General features: G+C 35.5%; 2 protein-coding genes across 4 annotated transcripts in view; one reads left to right on the forward strand and one right to left on the reverse strand.

Moving 5' to 3' along the window:
- LOC107702487 (Na(+)/H(+) exchange regulatory cofactor NHE-RF1-like) overlaps nucleotides 1–10,462 on the forward strand; it is a 27,086-nt gene extending 16,624 nt beyond the window's left edge. The window contains exons 3-6 of the mRNA XM_016504830.1: nucleotides 5,363–5,516; nucleotides 6,793–6,836; nucleotides 9,797–9,913; nucleotides 9,993–10,462. Of these exons, the coding sequence (XP_016360316.1) occupies nucleotides 5,363–5,516; nucleotides 6,793–6,836; nucleotides 9,797–9,913; nucleotides 9,993–10,148 (471 nt within the window). The 3' untranslated portion in view covers nucleotides 10,149–10,462. The remainder of the gene's footprint in view (nucleotides 1–5,362; nucleotides 5,517–6,792; nucleotides 6,837–9,796; nucleotides 9,914–9,992) is intronic.
- A 1,463-nt stretch (nucleotides 10,463–11,925) lies between these two features.
- LOC107702488 (MBT domain-containing protein 1-like) overlaps nucleotides 11,926–19,275 on the reverse strand; it is a 13,506-nt gene continuing 6,156 nt past the window's right edge. The window contains exons 15-18 of one of the 3 annotated variants that reach the window (XR_001635768.1): nucleotides 17,889–17,960; nucleotides 17,243–17,410; nucleotides 15,034–15,504; nucleotides 11,926–11,935 (exon numbers count right to left, since the gene is read on the reverse strand). Coding sequence is in view for 2 of the 3 variants with exons in the window: in XM_016504831.1 (XP_016360317.1) it covers nucleotides 15,386–15,504; nucleotides 17,243–17,410; nucleotides 17,889–17,960 (359 nt within the window). In the remaining variant the exon portion in view is untranslated. Of the gene's footprint in view, nucleotides 11,936–12,609; nucleotides 15,505–17,242; nucleotides 17,411–17,888; nucleotides 17,961–19,275 lie in introns of those variants that run through there. The other 2 variants (XM_016504831.1, XM_016504832.1) reach the window with 2 other exon arrangements.

A 19,275-nucleotide genomic window follows, 5' to 3' on the forward strand; every position in this document is an offset into this window, starting at 1 on the left:
GTTTCAGGAAGCAGGTGACTTGTTCAGCTATTGTTTATCGATTGGGGTGGGTGGGTGGCTTTGCTTTTTAGAAGTTCTTTCTTTTGTACATTATGATGTGCATGTTTTTTGTAAAAAAAGTTTCTGGTGTGTGATTAAGGTTTGATTAATTTGAACTATTTATATATATATAATTTTTTTGGAAAATGTGCTAGCAGTTAAGGGAATTAGGACTGTTGCTTTGTACAAAATTCTTAGCTGTAGTTTACATTTGAAAGAAATGTATCTTATCATAATTAACAAAATATTGATATGTATTTGATATCTTGAAATGGTCTCATTTATACGTTCTGCTTTGTCTGTTTAGGATATATCAGTGTATAAGCTGTTTTCGTAATTTCCTTCCTTGTTTATTGTCTCTTTATAGGAATCAAAGAACGAGCTGCGTCCACGTCTCTGTCACATGAAGAAGGGTGCCACCGGATATGGCTTTAACCTGCACACAGAGAAGACGAAACCTGGCCAGTACATCAGGGCGGTGGATGAGGACTCCCCAGCAGAGAAATCTGGACTTCGGCCCCAAGATAAAATAGTGGAGGTATAATACACCATATTTAATCAGTAATTTAAACAACTGTGTGTGTACTTCAGGAATGTATGGTGATAAACGTTTGTGTTCAGATGTTCAGATAGTGCCTCTCTCTCTACATGTATGTATGTATTAATATATATCACTGTAACACAAGGTCTCTCCTAAAAAGTCTGTTAGATTTTTATTCGAAAGAAATTCATCATTTTATTCAGCACAAATGCATTAAATTGATCAAAAGTTAAATATATGCCGTTCTTTTGAACTTTCTATTCATCAGAGAATCTAGAAAAAATATATATCACGGTTTACACGAAATTTAGCAGAAGAACTGCTGTCAACATTGCTAATAATAAGAAATGTCAAAGAACTGAAACTTCAGCTTTGCCGTCACCGCAATAAATTACATTTCAAAATCGAAAACTATCATTTTAAACTGTAAGAATATTTCACAATATTACCGCCATTCATCAACAGAATTTCTGATCAAATAAATACAGCATTGGTGAGCATAAGACACTTCTTTCAAAAATCTTACTGACCCCAAACTTTTCAGTGGTAGGGTACATATATAAAGTACTTTTGGCCATTTTGACAGCCTATTCAGTGGATAGTTTTTTGCTTTTAGTTTTTTTTTTCAGTGAATTCCACAAATACTGTGTAACATATTTTTTTGATTAATTTCTGAAATGTTGTGAACAGTTTCTGTAATTGTATTATTATGTATTGGCCTATTGGGTTGTTATACATTGTGTTATGTATATAGTGACATTATATCAGCCAGCAGCCATCCTTCTTTCTAGATATTGCCATTGGCATCATTCATTAAAAAACACTGTTAGTAATAATCTCAATTAAAATGCTCCCACCTTATAATGTAGTTCATTAGCCTAACCATAGGCTGTTTATGACTGATGTCAGAACGATTAAAGATCAAATTTTAGAGCCAGAGTGGTATTTTACACATTTTATACTTGCACAGAGCATTAACTGTAAATGCCTGAGCGGTTTGGACAGTGTTTCCAGAGCGTTAATCACATTATCTATCAGTGAAGGAGTGGCCAGTGTAATTACTCTCTCTCTGGGAGTGCTGGGATTACTGAACGCCTGAGGAGAGCTCAGAGTCACATATCTTTATCAAACCACTGATATAAGGCCAAGCTCAGTCCACTTACTAGAGCTATGTGATAGAGATCTTAAAGACGGTTTAAAGAAGGCCCCGTTTATGTTATTTCTATGTATAAAAAATATATATTCAGCATTGTCCTATTTGAAACGCATGTAAATACCTGGTGTAAATGAGGTCAAAGAAATGAAGAAAGTGAGGTTAGACAAATAAATATAAATAAAGACTAAAATAAAGAATAAATTCTCTTTGGGTGGGTTGCACCAACAAGGATTAATTTAAGTAACGTTTAGAGCTAATCAAGGATTTGTTGATCTGGGTTTTATTTTAAATCGAGTTGTGTTGCACCACTTAATTTTAAACACAGATTAACAAATCAGGGATTAGAACTCTAACCTGCGATTAAAACCTCCATCTACGATTAATTTTCTCTGCCATGATGGATTTCGCCATTGCAATTAAACAGGAACAATGCTAATATTCCTAATTTTTCTTTGCTTACTACCAAACTCTCTTTCTGACATAAAAAGTTGCTCGTGTCAAAAAAGGAAATAAACTTGTAAAATATCTGCCGTCTTAATAAACTGCTATCGTTATTCAAACGGCTGATCAAGCAAGCAATGAATACATTTCTGGCAGTGCATACGGATTTCATAATCCTGGAAATATATTTATAGTATCAATTAATGGAGTATGTTTTATGACAGTGCCGCCCCGTCCGTTTGATCGCCGCCCAGCATCCACGCGTGGAGCGGGCGTGAGAAACGAGAGGCGTGGCCGCGATCATTGGCGCTCACTTCATCATCACCGCTGCCGTTAAATGCTATACAGTATATTTCTGTTTTCTTTGTCGTACGCCGAGATGCACCGAGATGAGTGACGGATTCACATCCCGGACTCGATAGCAGACTGCCAAAACCCTCACAATCTGCTGGCTCAGTGTGCTTAAATCTTCCTTTTTATTTGTAATAAACACCTGAGACCTCACAACACACCCTCTATTGTTTTCTTTGTTTAATCCGCCACATAATTGTAACTGTAGGTGCACTTTATTTAATTTAAACCTCCTCACTAAATTTAAAATTAATCCCTAATTGATATTTAAATCTGAGTTTAAAGTTATGGAGCAACATGATTAAAGTTAATCTATTTTAAATATAAATTAAATCCAGGATCAAGATGATGGTTTAAATGTAATCCTGCTTATTTTTTAAACAATTGATATTTAAATCTGAGTTTAAAGTTATGGAGCAACATGATTAAAGTTAATCTATTTTAAATATAAATTAAATCCAGGATCAAGATGATGGTTTAAATGTAATCCTGCTTATTTTTAAACAAGGTTTAAAGTTTGGTGCAACGGAATTATTAGATAAACCTTGATTTAATCTAGATTAAAGCTTAATCCTTGTTGGTGCAACCCACCCTTTGTGTTTAATCCTAATCTGTACACAGTTTAGTTATTTACACAGTGTGAACTGTGTTCTTCAACTGAATTCCGCTATCAGAATAGATAGCAAATTAGCAGCTAGTTACTAATGATGTAATTAAAAGCATATCTGAGATGCATCACTGTTTTCCAATCAAGTGTTATGTTGATATAGATATCATTATGTCAATCATCGTCATTTTGGGAGTGACTTTAGGGGATTCACTCTTGGATTTAAATAAGGTTGTCAGTGTGTGTGTACTTGACTTTAGTAAGTATGTAAATGTTCTGAGGGTAATGGTGAAATGGTTTTGGCTGATTTGTAACTCAACCTGTGGTAATGTGTTTTTCACTATTTTAATTTCACACATTTTAAGTAATCATGCTGTTTCACTGGTTGTGTGACTGGTTGACATAGTTGTTCACCCTGAGCACAAATCCGGTCCTCGTCGGCCTGACTAAGAAAAGTTTTTATTGTAAAGCCTCGTCTCAGAATGCCACCGAACCCTTTTCTTTTAACACTGACTTCATTCAGCCGCCGTGCTTCAAAGCTCTGAGTGTTTTCACACACTCAGGATCCCCGTTCTTAGTTTCACTCCCATTTCCCGCATTTGATCTCAGATTCCAGAGAGCTGAGACATTTAAATGTCAGGCATCATGTGGAGTCACGTGGCTTTACCTGAACATGATGATAAAAACATGCTATGCTATGCCTGTTCACAAACCCAAGTGTGTTTCACACTCACTCAGATGAATTCTCCTTTTTGCTTCCCTGTTCTGTGAGCATGGCCTCTTGTTGTGTGTGTGTGTGTGTGTGTGTGTGTGTGTGTGTGTGTGTGTGTGTGTGTATGTGTGTGTGTATGTCTAATAGGGCTGTTTAAAGGACACATAAGGGGGCTGTTGTTTGTCTGCTGTGTTTTAATTGCCTGCACAACGGGAGAGTGGGATCGGCATTCCTAAGAGCCCACTCCTGCCCTGAATCTCCCATGCAGATTCCTTAGCCTCTGGCATTATGGGATAGACCAACAGAACCGCAGTCTTTTCCCAGGTGCCTCCTCTCTGTGAACCAGAGAAGTCATGGTCATGGGATTAGACTTTCTATTGACCCATAAGTACTTCAAATGCATAGAACGTCAGAGAAAGGAGATTTGCTTTGCTTGCTGGTATATATTATGTTATACTATGTATAGACAAAAACACATTTGTATTGCCAAAATGTTAGTTTAGCTGCATTGGTGTGAATCGTGCCAATTAAGTAATAATGAAGTAAAGAAAAAATTGTGCAAATATATTAAAATAGTAATAATTTCAAGTAAAATCAGAGTTTATATTTTTATAGTTTTTAAATGTAGTTTATTGTTTAATTTAAAATTGTATTTAAATTTAATTTAATTATATTTTTACATTTAAATTATATTACATTTAAGTTAAAGCTGCAGTCCGTAACTTTTTTTGGTTAAAAATGATCCGAAATCAATATTTGAGCAAGTACATAACCAGCCAGTGTTCAAAACTATCGCCTTACTTTAGCCCGATTCACAACGGTTAGCTTATAATAATGTTTTCTAATTTGACTGGTAGGGGTAGGTTTTTGCGGGAAATTCGAGCATGGCGCTGCGTCATTACGTCATGTCTGTAAACATAAAGAAGTTGTCCCGGCTACTAGGCTATATGATGTTACATTAAAATTACATTACTTTAAAACAAATTAAATTAAAAATTAAGAATTAAAAAATAAAAAAAATTTTTTGTATGTTATTCTCCTTTGTTCAATTTGTTGTAATTTAATTTTAAATAATATAATTATATTTTTACATTTACATTGAATTATATTTAAATTAGGGTACATTAAAATAAAGTTACCTTAAAAGCAATAAATTAAATTTAGTTAAAAAGTAATTACTAATCAACAAATTAAAAAAAACGATAATTAATATTTATTTTTAAATTGTTTTTACAATTAAATTAAATTGCATCGAAATTAAATTACTGTAAAGCAATGAATTAAATTGACTAAGAAATGTCCCCCGAAGATCACTGCAGAACCACAGGTGCTGACCACTTCAGTCACATGCTTTGAATGATCCAGGGAAACTATTGTTCATTTAAATATCCAGATATATCAGAATGAATGCAAACTTCCTGCATTCCTGCCATTTTCCCACAACTCCTCCTTATCACAATTTAAGTCTCTATCTTTGCTTCCAAATGTATGAATTAATGTCTGTTGTTTCTGCAGGTGAATGGCGTTCCGGTGTACACAATGCACCATTCAGAGGTGGTGGCGACCATCAAGGCAGGAGGAGATGAGACCAGACTGCTGGTGGTGGATCCTGAGACAGACGCCTTCTTCAGAAGCTGTGATGTCCTTCCAACTGAGAATCATCTCACAGGTACAAGCGTAACAAATTAACCAGCTATAGCGTGTTTTTTCATGTGTAAAATGGGTTTCCGTCCATCTCACCCTTGACCGTAAGTGTGGTTTTGCTGATCAAGAACAACTTTGTTCTTTTTGTCAAACATTTCACATGATGTTAGGCACACACACTCACATAGTAACAGACTGCTGGTTAAACATCAACTCGAGGCCTGCGGTGGCACTGTCTGTACATGAGAGAATTAGCCAAAGTCAACAGCGCACTGCCAGCATGTTGTCTTGGTGATCAGGACCATGGAAACAGTATGAGAAATGGGGGAAGTCAGTCACCCCCACTCTTAATGTGCCAGACAGGCAAAAGACTCATGTTGGTGGCCCAGCCACCCCACTATGACACAAAGAAGCACAACATAATATATGTGTTACTTCATTGGAGGCTTTTTCAAGGTAATAGAACAACAGGTGAAATAGTAAAAAGTCAAATGATTGCCAAAACTACATTATGATGAGCTGGCCATCGGGCTGTTGGACTTTTTCCATTTCTCCCTGAATGGATGTTGACCGCTGCACCCACACACATCTTTTATTCATTATTTCAACCACAACAGCCATGTTTCCCAATTCACATTCAATTCTATAAAGGCTTTTTGCCTGTTTCCTGTTTTTTCTTGGAAGGAACTCACAGTTCAGCCATTGTACTGTGACTCAAAACCCTTTGGAAATGGCATTTTGGTTAATAATAGTGATGGACTGTAATCATGAATCTTATAACAATTTTTTCCCAAGTTACATTTGAACTAACTGAGACCAATATGTGACCCTGGACCACAAAACCATAAGGGTCAGTTTCTCAAAATTGAGATTTATACATCATCTGAAAGCTGAATAAATAAGCTTTCCATTGATGTATTAGGATAGGACAATATTTGTCCGAGATACAACTATTTGAAAATCTAATCTGAGGGTGCAAAAAATCAAAATAATGAGGAAAATCGTCTTTAAAGTTGTCCAAATGAAGTTCTTAGCAATGCATATTACTAATCAAAAATTAAGTTTTGATATATTTACGGTAGGAAATTTACAAAATATCTTCATGGAACATGATCTTTACTTAATATCCTAATGATTTTTGGCATAAAAGAAAAATCGATAATTTTGACCCATACAATGTTTTTTTGACTATTGCTACAAATATACCCAAGCAACTTAAGACTTGTTTTGTGGTCCAGGGTCACATATATCTGATGATGAAAATCTAATGAATTGATCTTTGTCTGTCACTGTGTTCTCAGGTCCTCTCCCAGAGTCTCTTTCCAGCCGTGATGCAGAAGATCAGGTGACTAACATCTAAGTTGCTCATTGTTAAAAAGACTAAATGTATTCAGACGGCTTATCTTCATATGTGTTGAGAAAACATGCATGTGACACACAGAGCTGGGTAGATTATTTAGAAATTGTAATCCAATGCAGATTCCAAATTACATGACAAAAATTGTAGTAAGTAACAATCCATTACATTACACATTTAAGGTAATGTAATCAGACTACTTTTAGATTACTTTTGACCTCTCTCATTTATCACATTGATTTAAATAGAAGAATCTTGAACCACATTGATTAAAAAAAATACAAATAGTAAGAAAATATATTTCATTAATTGTTATTAACAACATGAAGTGCATTAAACATTATATTATGTCAAGGTTTCCCAAACTGGGGTTTATGAAGGAACTGCAGGGGATTTAATGAAAAGCTAATAATTAATTAAATCATACAAATGTTAAATTAAAATAAATCATTTTAAAATCAATCAAACATTTTATTTGTTTACCTGGATGTCATGTGACCATAACCAATATTAAAATATTTATTTTACAATTTTCAGGGTACCTCAAGTAAATACATTAGGTGAAAGAGGATCAGAAAACAAAAATGTTTTTTGTGCATTTGAATGTGTTTGAAAGACAAAAGCCTTCCAAAGACAGAAATACATGGTTAAATAACCTGCTGAGTGATAATTCAGATAAAAATGAATGTGCTAATCAGTAGCTGATGCAGGGATGAATACTTCTTAAACCTGAAATACCACTTAAACCTCATTTTTATAAATCCAGTAGTCAAATGCTGTGTAGCCACCTGACTAATGAATGATCTTTGTGTAAATGTCCATAAAACTGGATGGCTTTCTGAGTGTATGTAAGCAGTAGACTTTTTTAGAAAGGAAAATTTGAAAGATGAAAAAGAGGAATTACGGAGAATCAATAAATTATTAATAATTTATTGCTGTTGTGTGAATAACATGTGATCATGTAATCCATAAAAAAGTAACTATTTAAGTATTTAAAAATGTAATTTAATTTAATTACAAATACTTAATTTTTGGAATCTGATTACGTAATCCAGATTACATGTAATCAGTTACTACCCAGCTCTGGTGACCCATTACATTTCTCGAAAAGTGGGCGTGTGATGTGCTATGTTTAGTTGCACATGCTAAATTCACACAATCACATTTGATAGGCTGATAAAGTGTAGTAGTGTCTGAACATCAGTTATGGGATTAAACAGGCAGCATTAGGACGAAGGTAAATCTGTGGAGTCTGATAACCAGATTTCAGGCCACTTTTAATGCAGTGTCCTGGTTCCTCTCCAGCAGCTCTTCTCTGTCAGTTTTCCCACTGCTAGATTAGACTAGCTGTGAGAGAATGATAACCTGGTGCAGATAATCGCCAACTTAATGGAAGCTCTCTGCATGTCCAGGGATCTGCTAGTAGATAAAACATCTCAAGGGTGTGCAGGGGAGTTTTTGCTCTTTTTCTTCCCACAACACAAACATCTGTGACTTTATCAGACTCTAAACCTGGTATTGCCGGCGTTTCTCAGATACTCTTTCACCCTCAGATGTTTGACTGGCTCTGATAAAGGATTCCTGGCTCTTGCTCAGCTGTAGACAGCACAGAGAGTTGGAGTCCTGTAAATCCATCATTACTTCAGAGATTTGTGGATCATGTGGTGTACATCAGTTGTTTTGAAATTGCAGCCGTAAACCATAAGGGGATGTCAGCAAATTGTATTTCTATTTTCCATCATTTTAAATGAAGTTTAAATTGTAATAACATTTCACAATATTACTGTTTTAATCAAATAAATGGAGCCTTGGTGAGCATGAGAGCCTTATTAAAAAAATCATACTAACTGAAAATCTCACAGGTTCCCAATGCCTGCTGACCAAAGTTGTTTGTGATGGTATAAAAACCATGGTGTGGAGACCTGGATTGAAGATCTAGTATTTTGTAACACTTCATTTCACTTAATGGCTATCTTAATGCCTTTCAACCTTCTAATTATTGCAATTTGCTCAAACTGAGAGAAAAAAATCACTATATTATATTTACTTATAGTTACTTACATGACGTTCCCTGTATTTAACTCGTGTTCAAGTGGACATGAAGACCACATGTGGATGTAGAACATTTAATTACCCAATGGGACACACTTACAAAACAGTGTTGCAAAAATGCAAATGAGGTTGTTGAAGAACTTTAATTACACATCTTGATTTCCAATACTTTGCACTTAAAAAAAACACCTAAATGAAAAAACTAAATGTTCGGTAGTTCCTGTGTAACAGACAACACAATTGTGGTGCTTTAAAAAAAAAAAAAGCACTTCCAAATGTTTTACAAAATACACAGTCATTTCTACACCAATAAACACTTAACATCTTACTTCTAAAATTAATTTAGCTTGCGCTGTAAAGTTTTCCTCAGTATCTCACGATTTCAGGGCACACAAGTTCCTGCACTGTAATGGGATACACTTAGCCTCAAATAATGCTCTGAAGTGCAATTAGATATAGTGTGGATTTAGCTTTGGTATTTATCAGACCTGGGACCTGTCTTGTGTGTGTACTTCCTGTCACATGCACTTGGCCAAGACCTCCAGTGTGGCTGTTGGGACAGGCCCATAGTCAAGCTCAAGGTCCATCTAGGGGTTTGTTTTTTATACTGCACTTAAAGGGAAAGACTAATTTTGTCATCAGTTATTCACCCTCATGTCATTCCAAACTAACTTTCTTCTGTGGGAGACAAAGAAGATATTTTGAAGAATCTTGGTTGCTAAACAGATTCGGGTTCTCATTGGCTTGCATTGTATGGAAATACAGTGGGGAGAGAAACTGGTTATCAGCATTCTTCAAAATATATACTTTTGTGTTCAACAGAAGAAAGAAATGCAGACAGGTTTCCGTTTATGTTTTGAATTGTTTTTATATTAATGTCAATGCTTTTTTTGTAGGTGAATGGAAAAGCAAGCCAGGAAGAAAAGCCTAAAGTAGCTATGAGTTTGTCGACCTCCAGCACCTCCTCCAACACCTCCTCTTCTGCAGCTCCGGCCAGCACCTCCGCACCAGAGGTTTGTGTCTGTGCACACAGTCTTCTTGAGTATACGAAATGAACGTAGAATGTTAATTTGAATCATGAAACGTTTGCAGGAGAAACCAAAAGCAAAGGCCTCGAGTGATGACGCAGGACTATCTCTGAACATATCGCTGCAGCAGGCCAAGGAACGCGCTCACCAGAAACGCTCCAACAAGAGAGCCCCACAGATGGACTGGAGCAAAAGAAACGAGCTCTTCAGCAACCTCTGAGCCTCCTTTGTGCCTCCCCTCTTCCTCTCACCCACTTCTTTTCATCTGTTTTTCTTTACTTCCTCTCCCCCTTTTTACAATTGTCTGTCCCCTCATGCCTCTCTGCTCCTTTGTTCTCTCTTTAGGTACACTTGCACACAATTAGAAACCCTTTCACATGTATATTTTAAACCAGTGTTATTTTGTCTCTGTGATTTCTGAATCTGTTGATCAACTTTTGACTTGATTTACCTCTATTTCACTGATATAAGATGAAATATATGATTTAACATTACTGTATAATGTACAGCCTAGAATATATATATATTTTTTTTTTAAAGAAGAAAGCTTAAATGATATCTGAAACATATCTGCATATTCTCTACTTTACTTTTCTTACAGTAATATGGATGCAGTATTGATGGCCCTTTGAGAGTGCTGTACAGTGTCTGATGAGTTTCTTCAGGACTAGTCTTAATTGTAGAGTTTTGAAGTAACCATTGATTTTTCTTTCTTCTTTTGGTATGTGTGGTTATGATCAGTTCATAACATGAAGCCTTTTAATTTTGTAAATGTGAGCTGTTTATGGTTTGGGACCCATTAACCACTGACATGATAGCGTTTGACTGAGTTGATACTGTTGGCTGATAAACCTTCTCATTAAAGGTTTTATTTAAAGTGCTTGTTTAGGGGATGTACTGTGCTTTTTATACAGCACATGGTAATAGCGGGAGTGAGTACTGGATGTTTAAGCATATGTTTACTTGTAAATCTTCCACAGTATTTTATTTTCATAGCAAGTGCTCACTTCACTCCATAAGACTTATTTTTGTTAAATTTGTCATTAAAGTAATGAAATGTACCTGCTTTAAATAGCTGTTAAAGAACCATGTCTTTGTTCTACACCAAAAACAATAACATTTAAAAAAAATGGCCAGTCTATTATATTATACATATCTGAATTTACAATACAATATTTATACATATTGCATGATATTCCGATGCCAGAAAATCATTGTAATACCCTGCAGTTAAAATCCTTGACAGCATTTTCATGAGTTGCACCTGTTCAAAAGTATTTGATCTGTGCATTGGGTCTTAAAGTGACAGCAGCCTAATAAAACTGCTGCTCTTAATGTCGCTCATGTTAATCAAACAACAGAAAATGAGAAAATCACTCATTGCTCTTGACTGAATAACTTTAGTAACTTTAGTAAAAATCATTGCATATTTAATTCATACAAAGGAGACCATGCAGTGTTTTATTTAATTTTTACGTTTGGTTAATTTCTGTAGTATTTCATACATGAATGCTACTGTTAAATAGTCTGTACCTGAAAAAAAAATTAAAGCACTGTTTGTTTAATTTGTATCTTGTATTTTTCCTGTTGTTTGTAATTTGCATTTTTGTCCTTTTTTTTTTTTTCAAAATGCTTACATAGTTTTTGAAACTATGGCTCCATTTCTCAAAATCTACACAAGGGGTGCCCAATCCTGCTCCTGGCGAACGACTGTCCTGCAAAGTTCAGTTCCAACCCTACTCACACACACCTGAAGCAACTAAGGTCTTCAGGATCACTTGAAAATTAAAGGCAGCACTTGAAAAAAGCTGATAAAGTTGACTTTCTGATCTCTGTCTTTTATGCATGTTCAGTATGTATAAAGATAGATAGATAGATAGACTGAATATGCATATAAGCCAAGTCAGAAAACCAGCTTTATTTATAAAACGCTTTGTACAATATAGATACAATGTAAACAGAAATGCAAGGGGGTAAAAAATAATTTCTTTCTAAAACAAAAACTTTCTTGATTGCTAAGTGAAGTGAACAAATGATGTATGTTTTCACACATGATCACTGTGTGTAGGTCATCAGTAAATGAGTTTGGCATTAAAATGGCAGTTTCCCAAATTAAACAAAAGAGCTGTTAGTTTTGAATGATGTGTGTAATGTAGTGTTTTGCAAAAAGTTTGTTTTACGATATCAAACAGTTTAAAGCATGTAATATGCTTGTAGTTTTGCAGACTTGGTCTAAAGATTAGGTATATGAGAGAATGGTTCACTAAGCGGGCCTCAAGTATCACTTTGTGTCTAAGCAATTAAAAAAAAAAATAAAAAAAATAAGATTAAAAAAAAAACCTGTACCAAGAAGGGAAACCAACTTCAACCGATAAATGTTTAGTATCCTTTTTAATTCAGTGTAAAAATTTCTTTTTTTTTTTTTTTTCCAAATTCAACAGATACATTTTCACAGCCATGCGGAAACAGTTTGAAATGCTTGTAAACAAATGAACATAAAATTCAACCAACAAAAGCTTCCCCCCACAGTTGAACTATATACATATAAGCTACCAAACTCCATATCACAGCACACATCATCATCAGAAATAAAGTAAAGACCAGATACAGACTCTATCAAAAAAGTTACAAACCCACCACCCTCACCTCTATGTACTATGAGGGTCAATGTTAGTTCTTTATTTTTTTTTTCATCGTTATAACAAATGATTTCAGCTACTTGTATCCAAAATACAGATTTGAAGTTATAATCACCAGCTCTCCAACTTATAATTACAGACTTAATTCTTCTTTTAATAGACCTAACGAATGAGTTATCAAATATATATATATAGCACCATGATGTGATTACTGAGGACAGAGGGAACATCACAAAAACCCGTGTTAGTATCGAGACCAGAAGAACACTGGCCCTCATAAGATTCTCACATTGCTGCATGCACTGATAATCACTCTACTGGACAACATATTTTTCCTTTACATTTTGTATTCTGCTTCTCTATGTTTGACTCAATAGCTTTACTTGTGTAGAGAAAAAACATAACAGAGGATAAGGCATCAATTCTGCTGACGAGAGAGCGTTTACTGAAAGTTGTGCATTAGGGCTTAAATTCATTTGAGGTTAGCAGCTAAATTTGCCTCAACAGTCATATTTTAATTGCAAATGATTGAGATTTTGGTCTTGTTATTATAATAATAATTAAAAAAAAAAATTATTTAGCTGACAAGCATGATCGTAACCAGCGTGTACCTAAATCCTGACGCTATGGATGGGGTTTATGAGGAAAAATCAATGACATTGAAAATAATGCAAAATTAGCATAAAGAATAAGCATCGAAGGAAGGAGTATGAACATGACAATATCGATGTGGTTGCTGATGTAAAATGTAGCCCATGTTTGACGTTTACAAATTAAATACACAACAGTGCCTTACATTTGGAAAACTGCACATGCTTACAACACAACAGCTACTGAAGAAACTCAAAAATGACTAAAAAAATAAACCAATTCATAATGATTCAATACAAACATCTGCTAAAACCCATGAAGGAAAAAAGTAAATTACAAGAGAGAGAGAGAAAGGGGGGAAAAAAACACCTCTTAAAAAAAAAAAACATGGGTTCTTTATACAACAAACCATAATTTAACATGGATCTAACTACAACATGTGGGTGACCATTTACAAAATGTACTCAGCATTTGATGAATGCAAGCAAAGATGAACCAGAGGAAAACAAGGACATGGTCACATTTGTCAGGAGCTTCAAATATTGGAAACAAAGTAGAATTGGATGATCTTAGAAGCAATAGCCACGAACCTTCAAATAAAGCAGAAGTCGATGAGATACGTTTCCTGAGAGTTCACCAACAACCTTACTGGTATTGAATAGAGCTTATAGTTATACTAAGATAAACCACTATGCAAATGTTATATCGGTTGATGATTCTATAGGATGTTATAAAGGTTATTTACACTCAGAACGATCTATAAGAGGGAAAGCTCAAGTCTAGCTCTTAGAAAATTGTCACAGTTTTGCAATATATTGTAAGAATATTTTTGTTTTAAGTCGATAGAATGTTTCTAGTCTATATATTTATGAGCGGTGTGATTTTTGTTTTCAGAGTAAGACATAAAACAACAGACATTATTATTGCATAACTTTCTTTTCCATTTCAAGAACTCTATGCTATGATACAAATATAAACGATGTGTAGACTTTTAAAGTGAAATAAGCCATGTGTCCAAGTGTGGATAGTTGCCATTTGCATAAAATATAATGAATATACCCTTTCAAATGGAGCATGAAAACTACCTATTGCAACCTTAGCGAGGCCGAGGAACCACATGAATCCTCAACCTTTTCTTTTAGAGGTAGTAAAAATGGTTTTCTTCTGGAATGAATGCTGGGAGTTAAGAAAAATGCATGGGATGTGATGCGATTCCTCGCAGATGCACGAACAAAGAGGCTGGTAAACAAACAAGCTGGCGCTGTATTGTTCAGAGACTCGCAATACTACTAGAAAGTCTACCAGAAGAATCCTCTGCTGTGCCGTCAACATCAAGGATGACAGGAAGGTAGTGTTCAGGTAGCAGTGATTGTTTGCGGTTTATTCGAAGGCTCACAAAATACTCTGACCGCCCGTATAAAAATGGCTCTTTAGAACAAATTAAAACCATAAACATCGGCGTCAAATGATTTTTTTGTTTTTTTGCATATCACAATATTCACTTTGACTTGAGCACATCCCACTTCTATAATTATGTTTGTTAATCACATAATACAATAAAGCTGCAGGTTTTTACTATCGTTTTACAGGCCAAAACATATATTTTTTATCCCTGTAGTGCAAATTGTGAATGTTTTCCATTAGTCTACTCTTCATACCAGTAAGGTTTGATTTCAATACCATCATCCCTCATTCCACTACTATATTTATACGTTTAAATATTTATATATGTGTGTGTTTAATATGAATGTCATACATATATGAATATACTGTCTCGATATAGATTTTTACTACTCTTACCAAATGCACACCCATCCAGAACAAATGAAACGGCACGAGAAACACACAAGGTACTGAAATCTTACCCCCCAAAACTTTTTTTTTCTTCTCACCAAAAGGGGAAATAAAGACAGAAAAAAAGTGAAGAAAACTTCAAGTACAATGAACACTGAGGAGAAAAAGTCCAACGGGCAAATTGTTTCAACAAAAAACAGTATCCCTATTTCAAACGAAATCCCCTCGTATACACACCCTTCTCTCTCGGATCAATGACTGAGAAGTCCTTTCTTCAAGCTTTTCAAACCTGAAAAGGAACAAAAACAAAAAGAGAGACCTGGTGTGAGGGGAAGCCACTGTGTCTTCTTCCAGGCCTCGTGTGCATCGCTCCGAGTGGGATTTTTCCAGTGCTGTTGGCAGTGAGGTGAGGCTCTGTGATGGCTGATGCTGCTCAGGGCTCCTGTCTGATGTAGAAACTGCCTGAGCCGTTGCTCTCCTGGTCTGAGATGCCCTGCGAGAAGGTGAACTCGTCCATCTCAGGAGTCTCTTCTTTCAACTGCAGTGAGGCCTCTGGAAAACAAAAGCGAGACAAGAACACCAATCCATAAAATGAGAAACACACTGGTAAAAGGAGGACAACTGCAACAGTAAATGGAAAAATGTTCACACTCGGATATAAAGAAGCGTGGATGGAAAGGAGAAGTATCACTATACTTAAAACTAAAAACCTACTCAAAAAAAAGAGACTTTTGCAATAACCAACAGAAACCAACCTTTTCCATTTTTACGGTTTCAAAATTAGTTGTCAAAAGCAGAAGCATGTTGTAACATTCACATAATGAAATCAACCAGGCTGCGATACGCAAGGTTTTTAGTAGACTCATAAACTTACCTGTAATATTTAAAAAGACAGTTCAATCAATGTTGTCATTTACACACCCTCATGTCATCCGGTATGGCTTCAAAAGACTTGAAATATAGAAAATGGTCAAAGCAACCTACAGCTGAAAAATGAATAGCTATTCTATAATATATATGTTATGGAAGGGGTTTCTTTTTCTATAAAAAGTCCCATATTGAAGAATTTTTATTTTTAATTAGAACTTTTAGTTTGGACTGAATACATCAAACAGAAAACCCATACGATTAGACTTTAATCGAATAATAAATTATCTGCAATGTTGGAGCACACATCTGGTAACAATTCCATAACCGTTGTGCTTGTTGGTGCTTCTTGTACATGTTTTTCTTGTATAACAAATATAACAGTTTAATCGTAACCTTACTGAATCATGACACAACATACATATAAATGTGTGTGTGTGTGTGTGTGTGTGTGTGTGTGTGTGTGTGTGTATGTATATATATATATATACACACACACACACACAGAATATTGTGCATGAGTCATATAACTACTTTTATGATCATTTTAATTTAATGGATCTTTTTTTAAATGGTGTGTTTGGAGCTTGACAGCACCAGTACCATTTTGTTGTGTTAAATGGAAAAAAGTAACTAAAATATGTGACCCTGGACCACAAAACCAGTCTTAAGTCGCTGGGGTATATTTGTAGCAATAGCCAAAAATACATTGTACGGGTCAAAATTATTGATTTTTCTTTTATGCCAAAAATCATTAGGATATTAAGTAAAGATCATGTTCCATGAAGATATTTTGTAAATTTCCTACTGTAAATATATTAAAATTATATTTGATTTGTAATATGCATTGCTAAGAACTTCATTTGGACAACTTTAAAGGCGATTTTCTCAATATTTTGATTTTTTTTGCACCCTCAGATTTTTCAAATCAAAGTTGTATCTCAGCCAAATATTGTCCTATCCTAACAAACCATACATCAATTGAAAACTTATTTATTCAGCTTTCAGATGATGTATAAACCTCAATTTCAAAAAATTTGGTCCAGGGTCACATATTATTTAAAATATGATCTCTTTTTGTGTTCCAAAGAAAGTCATACAGGTTTTAAAGAACATGAGGTCAAGTGACAGAATTGACAGTATTTTTGGTGACCTATTCCTTTTACATTGAAAAACTATGAATTCACACCACCCTAAAGTGAATGAAAAGGTCAGGTGTGGGATGAAACTGACCACGAAGACAATTCTTCTGAGTCAAACATAAAACTACCCTTCTTTATCATGTAGCTGTTGTTAATGGTGTATGTGGCACAAATGACTCAGACACCTGATGACTGCAACTCTTCACGCCGACCGACCTGAAAAGTTCTACAGGAATGAGCTCTGTGGCGCCCTCTCCCTGAGTGATGGAGAATTGAGTTACCTGAGTTGAGAGAGCGATCATGCTCTACACCTGAGGTGGGAGGTCGCCCGGACCCAGAGAAGTGGGACAGGTAATGGGGCAGAGTCTGCTCTTCATCGCCCGAGAAGCTCCTCCTCCTCAGAGGCCCACCCAAACCGATCGGCCTCCTCCCAACTGGAATCTTCCTCTCTAAACACCAAGCCAGACTGAGGTTACCGAAGTTACTGAGGTTACCCAGGCTACCGAGCTCCACTCCACAACACTGCGGGCCTTCCTCCAGCTGAGCCCAAATTTCAACTCAGATCTGAAACTTAATTTGATTTCTACATGACAGAAGGGTGATTGTGTTCAGAAACTGAAGCCCTGAGAAAAGACAATGTGGAACCCAACATGATGACTGCAAATCCCTACCAAACATTTGCTCAGATTCTGTCACCCTGAGGGAGCGTGCCACTCTTTCTCAACCGGGTATAAGGATGATGGCTACAGTTGTCTGTAATTATCCGTGACCCTGCTGAAACTGCTAACGACTATCAAGCAGAACCAGACCAGACCCAAAGCTGAGGAAAACCCAGAAGAAATGGCTCCTGGACCAATTTTGCACCCAAAAATCAGTGTTCGGTGAGAGGAGAGAGAGAAGATGACAGATTGAAAAGATTACACTCACTTTTCTTTTGTCCTTTATACTGTGCAGTCTTCTTTTTCTGTTTCGAGACATTTGGCGGTGCTTCTCTTGTGGCTGAGAAACGAAAGGGACAAGCTGTTATGCTATGCAGCCAATCATTAAAGGGATAGTTCACCCAAAAATGAAAATTCTGTCATTAATTACTCTCACTCATGTCGTTCCGAAAGACCTTCGTTCATCTTTGGAACACAAATTAAGATATTTTTGATGAAATCCAAGAGCTTTCTGGGCCTTGAATATGGGAGGACCCTTGCGGTCTATGCAGGGTCCGAAAGCTCTCAGATTTCATCAAAAATATCTTAATTTGTGTTCCGAAGATGAACAAAGGTCTTACAGGTTTGGAGCGACATGAGCGCGAGTAATTAATGACAGAATGTTCATTTTTGGGTGAACTATCCCTTTAAAACATAATACAAACACATTATAGCTTACAAAAAAAAGAACAGCAGGATTTTGATTTGCTCTGAACTAAAAAATAATAATACATCAAAAAGTTTAAAAAATAAATAAAAAAAAGTTAACAGATGTTATCTTGTTATTATTCCAAATATTATACTAATCAATATTAAATAATACATGATTATAGATATAATCAAAACGATTAGCCTATTCTTATTTATACTTTGCATTAGGGCTGCACGATTAATCGCATGCGATATTTAATGCGCATCTTGTCAGAAAGCCGGTTCTGTAATCAGCGGTAAATCTCCATCACCTGCGTGCTTTCACATTGAGCAGTAGTGATGGGAAGTTCAGTTCTTTTCCGCGAACCGGTTCTTTCGGACAGTTCGATTCAATAAACCGGTTGAAAAAACCGGTTCACCGGTTCTTTTACGCTCGACGTAATGACGTAATTGGCGATGACGTAATGGCGTTAAGTCTATCGCGGGCTTAACACATTCAAATATAAAGTCAGTAATCATAACATCAGTCAATTAAAACATCATTATAATCTGATACGTTTCTTACAATTTGGATTTTTGTATCTAAAGCATCAACACATATACAGGCAGTGATCTGCAAACTAGGATGTTTTACAGTTATGACAGAATGTTCATTTTTGGGTGAACTATCCCTTTAAAACATAATACAAACACATTATAGCTTACAAAAAAAAGAACAGCAGGATTTTGATTTGCTCTGAACTAAAAAATAATAATACATCAAAAAGTTTAAAAAATAAATAAAAAAAAGTTAACAGATGTTATCTTGTTATTATTCCAAATATTATACTAATCAATATTAAATAATACATGATTATAGATATAATCAAAACGATTAGCCTATTCTTATTTATACTTTGCATTAGGGCTGCACGATTAATCGCATGCGATATTTAATGCGCATCTTGTCAGAAAGCCGGTTCTGT

This window comes from Sinocyclocheilus anshuiensis, unplaced genomic scaffold, assembly GCF_001515605.1.
Source record: "Sinocyclocheilus anshuiensis isolate Anshui unplaced genomic scaffold, SAMN03320099.WGS_v1.1 scaffold190, whole genome shotgun sequence".
In the NCBI taxonomy this organism is placed as follows: Eukaryota; Metazoa; Chordata; class Actinopteri; order Cypriniformes; family Cyprinidae; genus Sinocyclocheilus; species Sinocyclocheilus anshuiensis.